The sequence below is a fragment of the Lactuca serriola genome, chromosome 8, assembly GCF_051521515.1.
Source record: "Lactuca serriola cultivar US96UC23 chromosome 8, Lser_US96UC23_V15, whole genome shotgun sequence".
In the NCBI taxonomy this organism is placed as follows: domain Eukaryota; kingdom Viridiplantae; phylum Streptophyta; class Magnoliopsida; order Asterales; family Asteraceae; genus Lactuca; species Lactuca serriola.
This window is the reverse complement of record NC_136415.1, coordinates 33,624,207-33,634,516: the sequence shown is the minus strand read 5'-3', so window position 1 is coordinate 33,634,516 and position 10,310 is coordinate 33,624,207. Positions and strand designations below refer to the sequence as shown.

General features: G+C 35.0%; 1 protein-coding gene across 1 annotated transcript; it reads left to right on the top strand.

Annotated features, from left to right (window-relative positions):
- Positions 1–1,152: 1,152 nt before the first annotated feature.
- PEX12 (peroxin-12) lies at positions 1,153–3,870 on the top strand. Its single transcript, XM_079017206.1, has 9 exons — positions 1,153–1,389; positions 1,495–1,600; positions 2,076–2,462; positions 2,561–2,670; positions 2,753–2,827; positions 2,947–3,033; positions 3,101–3,187; positions 3,355–3,492; positions 3,596–3,870. Exons 1-9 carry the CDS (start codon positions 1,282–1,284, stop codon positions 3,665–3,667), a joined length of 1,170 nt encoding a protein of 389 aa, XP_078873332.1. The 5' UTR covers positions 1,153–1,281; the 3' UTR covers positions 3,668–3,870.
- Positions 3,871–10,310: the final 6,440 nt, after the last annotated feature.

The following is a 10,310-nucleotide window of genomic DNA, read 5'->3' as shown; positions in this document are numbered from 1 at the left end:
CGACACGATGTCGTATTTTTTCATTAACACGAAAACGAACCAATTAAAACACAACATGACACGACATGACAAAGATAACATTACATAACGATTAATTTATTTAATTCATACTTTAAGATATATAACACAATAAAAACAACAAATACGAAAAACACGACAACCACATGTTTAATCCTGTCAATTTCGTATCGATTTGTGAACACGAACACGACACGAAGCGGCATCATGTTTTTAAACTTGACACGAACACAAATTTGAATTTTGATTTCGTCCCAATTTCGTTTCTTGTTATGTATTTTTGTCGTGTCTTGTCATAAATTGACACCCTTAAAGAATACATCCACATTCCTTGCATGTAGGGTGTTTTAATTAGGGGTGTTCGTTTGGATGGATCGATTCGATCCGATCCAATTAAGTAAATCCAAATTGATTTCGGTTTTCAAAATATGGATCCGAATAATCCAAATTAAATTCAAATCCGATCCGATCCGATCCAATTACAATTCGGTTGGATCGATTTTTATAATTCGGTTTTCAAAAACTAAAATATTTTAAAATGACATATAATTATAATATTATTCAATTTTTATAGAAGAAGCAAAAAAAATATCTAGTTGTGATTTAAAATTTAGAAACTACCAAGAATGTATATTATAGTTTAATATTCAATTGATAAAGAACTTTTAAGAGAAAATGCATATTAATGTTTTTTATTAGATGAAACTTTTTGAACTTATTTGAAAAAATAAATTATAAATTTAATAAATAGTTATAGTTATATTAAAAATAAATAAATAATAAATTGTTATTCGGTTTTTTTGGATTATTCGGTTCATATTTTATAAACCAAAACCAATATGAAATCCAAAATAGTAAATCGGTTTTGTTGAAAACCAATCCAAAAATCCGAATATCCGAACCAAATAGTCCAATCCAATTTGTCAAATTGAATGGTTTTATCCAAATAATAAAAAGTCCTAGTTTTAATGTAGACATTTAATAGTTGCAAGCGAGAGGGATTAAACGTGCAACAAGTTTACAAATGAAGAATGATCGGAGTTAAAAATATAAAGTTGGGGACTAGAGATGCAAGTTATCCAAACCAAGGTGACCGTTCTCTTAAATTTAGTGAAATAAAGCGTGAAAGGCTATTTAGCTTGTGGGATAATAGAGGTGCGAGAGCAAAGAGAAAGGAATCAAGGATTCAACCAAAATTCATCTTCCCCACAAAACTACCAAAAGCAAAAGCAAGCGCCAAGCAGGCCAAGTACACACAGAGAGATGTTGTTCCAGGTGGGAGGTCAAGGGAGTCGTCCCACTTTCTTCGAGATGTCCGCTGCCCAACAGCTTCCCTCCAGTCTACGGGCTGCTCTTACCTACTCCATCGGTGTATGCTCCATCTGCTTATTTCATAATTGTATTCATTCGTCATTTCAATTCTAGATTTCATCTTGTGTGTTTATTCATTTTTTGAATCAAATGGAATGATATCAGGTTTTAGCGCTAAGAAGGCCTTTCCTCCATAAAGTCTTGGATTATGAAGACGAGTTCTTTGCTGCCCTTACCCTCATTCTAGAAACCCATAGTTTACGAACCACAGGTAGATCTCGCACTTCCTCTTCTTAATCGTGTGTATATTAGTAGATTGATTAGATATTTTGCTATGCGTTCTTATTGCACCCGTAGTAATGCAACCAAATTGAACCCTCTATCCATTGGTTGGATAAATTTCACCAATCTCATTTGAGTATGTTCATAGTTTTCAGTGAAAAAAAAACATTGATGAACTATTTCACAACCTTACCAGGAGAATGAACTTCTCTTTTAGTTAAAATGGGCTACATGAATTGATCATGGAGAGTCAATTTAGGAGCAGGATACCCAGTCATAGAAATGTTAGTTTATAACAAGTGTTTAGGCTTTAGGGGGCTGTCTATAGTCTGAAGCAACCTGCTAAAAGTAAGCTAATCCATCTTTGAAAGTAGGTTCATCAATTTTTGATTAGAAAGGAAATCATCTTTCTTTCATATACTTTTGTTGTTATTATATTTCAATTTCATTATTGTGTTCTCCAGATGCTTCATTTGCAGAGTCTTTATATGGCCTAAGAAGGAGAGCTGTTAATATCCACATGAAAAAGGAAGACCTTCGTATGGAAACAGGAAACAGAAGTCAACATTCTGGAATAAGAAAGCATCAAAAGCTTCTCTCAGTTGTGTTTCTGGTTGTGTTGCCATATCTCAAGTCAAAGTTGCATTCAATCTACAATAAAGAAAGAGAAGCTGCACTTCAAGCCAGTCTTTGGGGAAATGTTAATGAAACATTTGATGAGATGGACACTTCATTTGCTTCAACCAGCAGTCTGGATACACATACAGAGTTATCAGTGAGAACACAATTCAGGAAAAGAATGCATAAGATTGTTGCCACTTGTTACCCTTGGGTCCATGCTGGAAGTGAAGGTGATCAAGATATTGTTATGAGTTATGAGTTATGAGTTATGACTTATGACTTATGAATGGGTTTATAATACATAAATTTGTAAATTGTAATGGTGTAGGATTATCATTTGCTTACCAGTTGTTATACCTATTGGATGCTACTGGATTCTACTCCCCAGGATTACATGCTCTTGGACTCCATGTTTGTAGAGCTACAGGACAAGAACTGGTATACATTTTGATTTTTCAAACTCCCCTAACTTTATAACGTTTAACTTCTTTGACTTAGTTGAGTTTTCATGTCAAGGTAGATGGATACATCTTCAAGAATTTCCAAAATAAGAAGCAATGAACGTGAAAGACTTCGTGGGCCTCCTTGGGTGAAGGTATATATATATATATATATATATATATATATATATATATAATAATACTTGAATATATAAACTAAAGACACATTTTACTTTTTTACAAACAAATTTGAATTTGAATATGAGAATTTCAGGCAGTTCAAGGAGTATTGCTGACTTGTGGTTATGCAGTTCTTGACTATGCACAAACTGGTCTCATAGCTGCTGTATTTGGTTTTAAGGTAACTTTATTTATTTAGTTGAATTTAAGGTAACTTTATTGTATTTAATTTAATTTATACTTTATAGATGATGGAATGGTGGTACCAATCTGCTGAGGAGAGAATGTTGGCTCCTACCGTGTATCCTCCACCACCTCCTCCTCCCCCACCTAAGGTACCCTAATATCATTCAACAAATTTTTATATAACTTAAGATTATTAAATTATATGCATAGTTGTATAAAATTATATATATATATATATATATATATATATATATATATATATATATATATATATATATATATATATATATATATATATATTATGTGTGTAACACAGGTGGCGAAGGAGGGTATCCCACTGGCAGCTGACCGGACATTATGTCCGCTGTGTTCACAGAAGCGTGCAAATCCATCAGCAATTACAGTTTCTGGGTTTGTGTTTTGCTATGCTTGTGTATTCAAGTATGTTTCACAGGTATGAAATATGAATCCTTTTGACTATTGTATCAAACTATGTTTGACTAATCAATTGGGTCAAAGGTCAACTAAAATTTTGTTCTGTGTGTGTTAATTAATAGTATAACCGCTGCCCGGTTACATTGGTTCCTGCATCTGTGGACCATATTAGGAGGCTCTTCCATGACTTGTAGAACCACAACCAGATTAATGGGAATTCATTCATAAACTTGAAGTTCTGATTATGTGGAATCATATATCATATGTGAATCCCTTAGATGTTGAAATAAGACGTTGTTACTTTCATTTCATTGTTATAGACCTATATGATAAGGACATATGGTGCCTCACTTTCTTTGTAAATAATGTTCATCATTCATCAAGGGTTTTAGAGTAATGGTGATGATATATGTATTATGTATTTATATTTGTCAATTACTGTTATAAAGCAGCTATAACTTTTTTTTAGGAAGTTGTAAGTTTTGATCATCAAAGAAGTGTGCAATTGCTCTTATGAGCTTCAACATTTTGGTTGCCTTCACAACCCCAATATGTTTTTGCAAAATTTTGGGTTTCTTGACCAAATTGAACTTCATCAAATTTCTAGTTCACAAGTGTTTTTTTTAAAAAAATAAAAAATACAATTGTTTGTTAATGTTTGAAAGTGACAACCTGACCAATAAATAGTTTTAATGCACTTGTTTCAATATGAGCTTCATCATCATCATGTTGGCTTTCTTGAACACACACGTTCCTTTTCAATTCAACAAATTGGGTTTGTTGACCAAGTTGTGTTTCACATAAGTTTGTGTCAAGTGACAGCTACAAATGTCATAAAATTACGAATTAAGTGAAACTGATAAACTTAACCAACAAACGGTTTTAATGCATCTATTCCAAATATGAGCATCACATTTAGATTCCATCGATCGCAATTGTATATTTGCACCAAGCCACCAACTCTTTAGGCAACATTTCGGTGTCACTTTTTTTGTTGTATGAGACGAATATTCGAAGAGAAGAGACAAAGAGTTGAATAGTATACTCCTATAGTGTCCTTGCATTGGGGTTTTGAATAATGTTTTTCATGCCATCTTAAAAAAAGTAAAATACACATATTTATATGTTTACCAGTTGAACCGGTAACAAGTAAAACATCATTTAGAATGAAATGGAAAATTCTTATATTTATATGTTTACCAATTGAACCGGTAACAAGTAAAACATCCTTTAGAATTAAATGGAAAATCCATAAGAATGAAACAAAATTTTAACTCCTATGGTTACACCTCTTATAAAAAACTAGATTCATAGATATAACAATTGTTAAACTTGGTTATTAGGCTGTGAGGAGTGGTGTTGAGGAGTAGTGTTGAGCTCACTGAGCTCCACCTCAACTCTATCTCAACCCACCAAGAATGTAGAAAACTTTAGGAGTGGTGTTGAGGAGTAGTGTTGAGCTCACTGAGCTCCACCTCAACTCTATCCAACCCACCAAGAATGTAGAAAACTTTTGCCATGGTTAGGGAGTCAGGAAGAAGAGAGAAAAAGAGAGAGTGGCTGGTGGGAGAAGAGAGACTTTCTCTCTCATCTTCAAGCAATTGTCATCTTAAACATCGAACTCGATAGTATTTGTTGAGTTGGCTCTGTTGTCATAGCCCACTCCGTATAGCCTTATTATTGGGTCATTATTTCGAAAGTTGCAAGTATTTTTCTTTATGCACGTAACATTTTATTTTGTTTTGTTTAAACATCATATTATTATTGCAATAATATTTGTAATCATATCTAACGTATTAATTATAATAAAATTATCTAAATTCAAAACAATTTTTACTATTATAAACGAGCATATTTTTTCAAGGTATAGCATATAAACACATTTTATGATCAAATTTTACAAATATTTTCTAATTAATTTTGTTACTTTTGGTAATAGTGTGTATACTAATTTATAAAGTAAATTTATGGGAAATTGACACTGTAGCACAACAAACTTTTGGCTTTGTCCCGGATTAGTCACTCAAGTTATTTTTTTGTGCAATTAGTCCTTCAACTTTCAAATTAACGTTAATTAAACCTTTATCCTCAATTTTAAAGGTTAATCCGGTTTCGAGGCTTCTTTGGCAAGGCTGACCTGGAAGCTTCATCCCTCGTGTAAGACATGAAATTAGGGGTTATTAATTGAAACCCTTAGTCGGAACGCTTCCTTCACCTTTATTCCCGTATTCGAAACGCCAAAAACCCTACCAACTCTCAAAACCATTATTGCACAATGTCGTCGTCTTCTTCCTACAACTCAGTCGTTCCTCACTTTAGTAATGAGGATGAAGTGCAGAAATGTTACTGTGACTTGGAAGCACTTCAAAGGACACTATGGACGACAAAAAAAACCATGCACGCTGCTTTTTGAACTGTCCCAACTCACTGGTCATCTCCGATAAAATCTAGCTTCAGTTTCAGTAAATGTCATGTGTGATTTTAATTTACGATGTTTAGGTTAGCTGAAATCTTGATTAATGATGTTTGGTGACTTGCGATGTTTGATCTGTGACGTTTTGAGCTGAAATTTGTTAAATTTCTTTGATGTTTTAATTTTCACGCTCGATTTTAGATGTTTGATTATTATTTTGCTTTTTGACTTGGATATATGACTGAAAGGAGGAGTTGTAGATTCGTCCATTGGATAGATGATTGGCTACAACTAGGATACTACAAGGAGAAGTTGTATGGCATGAAACAGAAATTGGGTTTGTTGCAGTGTTTGCCTGTCAAGGACAAGAACGATAAAAGAGTAGCTCAACTAGAAAGGTTGGTGGCTAAGCATGAAGCTATGATTGCAAGGTTGAAGAGGTTCTTAATCATGTGGATTGTGTTGCTTTGTATATACTTGATTGTAGGGTTGGTTTGGTGTGTCATAAAATTATGAAAGTGATGACATAACTTTTTAAGTCTTTTAAAACCATGCCAAGATCATAAATAGTTTACAATATAGTTTTCAAAACATGTTAAATATCATAGTTTCCCAAAATCATAAGTCCAAGACATGAGGATGTGTACGTTCATGCCTTCGTCTTCCCGTGATCATCTGAAGTACCTTAAGCATAACCCAAAATGGTAAGCCAACGCTTAATGAGTTTCCCCCACAGTACCAACACAACACATAATCATAATAATAGCAGTAAACAACATGCATACAAGGCATTCAGTCTGACTAGAACGCCCCACCGACCTACAGTCTATCTGGTACGGTCACAGAACCTTCAGCATGACTGGTACGCCTCATCGAGCCTTCAGCCTATTTGGAATGTTCTCCGTGCCTTCGGTCTGAGTGGTACCCCCTATTAGCCCGCGGGCTATCCGGGACGCCCTAGGTCTCTTAGCCTTGAGCACATAGCAATACCGCCTCAACCTAACATACCATCACATATCAACATATACCATATCAAACCCTAGCTAGCATATGCAGACAGTCATACAGATCTAACAGATCACTAAATATAACATCATCCTATATACTAGGATCCAAATCTAACATATCACTACAACATACAAGCATGTGATAAACCAGGATAACAATCCAAAGGGACCGACCTTGGTACCTTCGACACAAAAGTACAGTGAAGAAAACTCACCTCGTAAATCCGAAAAGATAGCAGAAAAGAATATCGCTTCGTGAGTCCACTCTACAGACTACATATACACACGGAAAGACCCAACCTTGGGCTTCATAACAAATACCTAAACTGCCCCTAGGGTCAAACTAGGTCAAAAGTTAAGAAAAAATCAATAGTCAACGGAAAGTCAATAGTCAACAAAAAGTCAACCCAGCTGAGTACGCGCAACGTACTCAACCTCTACCCCCTGCATACTCCGTCCTTGACCAAAAACGGACAGTTGATTACCTACGCCCAACGTATGCCACGGTACGCCCAACATACGCAATGGCCATGCAAACTCCCCATTAAGTGCTTAATTCAACAAGTCCAAACGTCAAAATCCAGATCCAAGTCTAATAAGGTGTTCCAAACCATAAAATTTCCATCTTTATGGTTATACATGCCTTAATAAGTCTGAAAACCAAAACCCTAGTTTGTTTTAACCACTTAAGACCTCTATATCTTGCATGCATGCACTAAATGAGTCTAAAAAGGTGCTTCAAACCATAAATTTTCCAACTTTGTAACACCCAAAAAATTGGTATGTCTTGAAACCCTCAAGAATTCATATTTTTTCATATTTGGTCCCTTGAGTACATTGGGCGTACCTATGGGTACGCTTAATGTACTCTGCCTAAGTGATCGCGGAGGAGCCTCACGTACGCTGGGCGTACGTGGGGGTACGCCGGGCGTACGCATCAGAGGATCAAAACCCTAAATCTTAGACTTGTTCCCTATTTAAACGTATTTTGGCCTCTTGGACCAAACCCTATCAGTCTCTTTAGCACCATTTCGTCTTCCTACATTTGAGTTAGTGTGTGAGTGAGAGTTGGAGCTTAAGAAGAGGGTTTTGGTGGTCATTTTGGAGTTCTTTCAAGAAGGAGAGTTGTTAAGGAAGCTTGGATCAGTTGGGTGCTTCAAGAATCTGCTTTTGGGTCATCTTGCAAGGCTTCTGGAGGTAAAAAGTGTTGGATTAATGTCTAAGTCCATAACTATAATTGGTAAGACTTGACCCGACCCGGCATGGTCTATTTGGGTTGCATACCATCATGCACTTGGATGAGAGAAATAAGACACTTATGGTTATTAATATATTATACGTTCTAGTATATTAATAATAAGAATAATAAGATTATTTAATTAGTATTGATCAAGAATTAATCTAGGATTAATTAAGTGATCAAAAGAAGACTAATTAAATATATGGGTTGATTGTGTAAATCATCCATACTTGTATAGTGGGCTAATGCTCCATGGATAATCAAGTTGGGCTAAAACCCATAGGATGGTCCATGGATGCTCCATGGTGTATTTGTACCCATGGATCCAAGGAAATGGAAAGTCATGACAATTAGGGTTTACCCTAATTGTAACACTATATAAAGATCTTATTCTTGACAAAATTGGTGACTAGAATCACACTAGTGTGTGAAGTAAAAGGGCTAGCCGATTTTGATGAGTGTAGAATTCTCTCAAGTCATTCCAAGTGTTTTGATGATTGTGATTCCATTTGAGGTGTCACACTTGGGGCACTAGGCACTCAAGCTTCATGAAGACTTTCTACACCAAAGAGGTATGTATTCTATCTTGCTATAGTTATTGTTTGTGTATGCTAGATTAGGATAATACCTTGGATGTTCTTATTTGCATGTATAATAGAGAAAACATAGATCCAAGGTATTTAGGGTTGCATGTACACTTAGGAGTGTTAGAATGCTCAAAACCCAACAGTGGTATCAGAGCCTAGGCTTGTTTTCTTGTTATACCTGCAATAGAAGTTGAAAAAACGAATCTGGTGCTGTCTGGACATCAGACTCGGCGAGTCCATCAGGAGACTCGGCGAGTCCATGCCTAAAAAGTGATGAATTCGATCCAACTCGCCGAGTTGGTTCATGCACTCGACGAGTTGGACCCCCAGACAACATATTTTCGAGTTTTTTGGCTAGAAATGGACTAGGAACATTACCCTAAGTTGTTTTTGATCTTATAAACTTGTTTTTGATGTGGTAATGTTCATGCTAATCCATTTTCAAAGATAATTGTCAATAGATTCATGTTTTGTATTAGTTTAAGGTTTAGACTAATTACATGAAAAAGTTTGATTTGAATTATCTTGTTCTTATGAGTTGCTTAGATTAATAGAAATGTTGAGTGAAATAGTTGTTTTCAATCCATTTTAATCTAAGAGTTGAGTATAAAATGTGTTTGTGTAACTTGTCCTCAAGTTACATGAAGAGTCACATTAAAGACTCATAAAACTCATAATAGTTGGCAATGGTTACAAAATGAAGAGTCTTGTGTCATTGAATAACTTTTTATGACTCCATAACTTGTCCTCAAGTTATGGGAGTTCAAGAGTCACTTCATTAAAGAAAAATATGTAACCATAATTAAATCCATAAGTTATAAAATAAAGAAAAAGTTAGTTCTTTTATTAGTTTAAAGTCTTCCATAACTTGTCCTCAAGTTATGGAACTTGAAGAGTTTTTGGATTAAAACTACTTTAAACACATAAGTTATGGAATTAATTAGTTTTGAATAGTTTCAAAACTTGCCCTCAAGTTTTGGAATTTGAAAAAGTTTTCAAGTATGAATACTTTAATTCCAAATTAGCCCTTAGAATTTTAAAAGTTAAAATTCAACCCTTATACTTTATAATATTATAAGTTAATAATATATATATGTATAAGAGTAAAGTCAGTCTTACCGCTAGTACGCCTCATTCACGAAGCCGGTCTATAAGGTGGGTATAAGGTTGTTGCCTATAAAATGGCAACTTAATGGGTGTCCACTCTCACCCACCGCTTGCTTGACTGGTGGAGGGTCGTTAGCCGAACGGGTTTGACAGGACTAGAATTCTCCCTTCATTAAAAGTATTAATGATAATACTAAGTAACTAAACTCTTAATAATACCCAATCTTAGTTACTTAGGAAAAATGTGAATAAGGTGCTAATCCATGAAATTACACTTTGCACTTTGTTTAAGTCGTTAGTGGAGCGTGTGTGGTTAACCGGCACACTAACTTGGACTTAACAAGGTAGGTAAAGGGTGACTTAATATTTATCATAGTATCGATGGAGCGTGTGTGGTTAACCGGCACATCGATTGAGGGGTAATTTATTAAGGGTACCAAGTGATTTGCATGGTTACTTCACACCTTGTTTTGTGATCCTCGG

What these genes read in the sequence shown, in the direction of transcription:
- PEX12 (XM_079017206.1), top strand. Translation starts at nt 1,282, where the DNA reads ATGTTGTTCCAGGTGGGAGGTCAAGGGAGTCGTCCCACTTTCTTCGAG. An exon ending in CCATAGTTTACGAACCACAG is followed by an intron (nt 1,601 to 2,075) that starts GTAGATCTCGCA and finishes TGTGTTCTCCAG; the next exon opens with ATGCTTCATTTGCAGAGTCT. An exon ending in GGTCCATGCTGGAAGTGAAG is followed by an intron (nt 2,463 to 2,560) that starts GTGATCAAGATA and finishes GTAATGGTGTAG; the next exon opens with GATTATCATTTGCTTACCAG.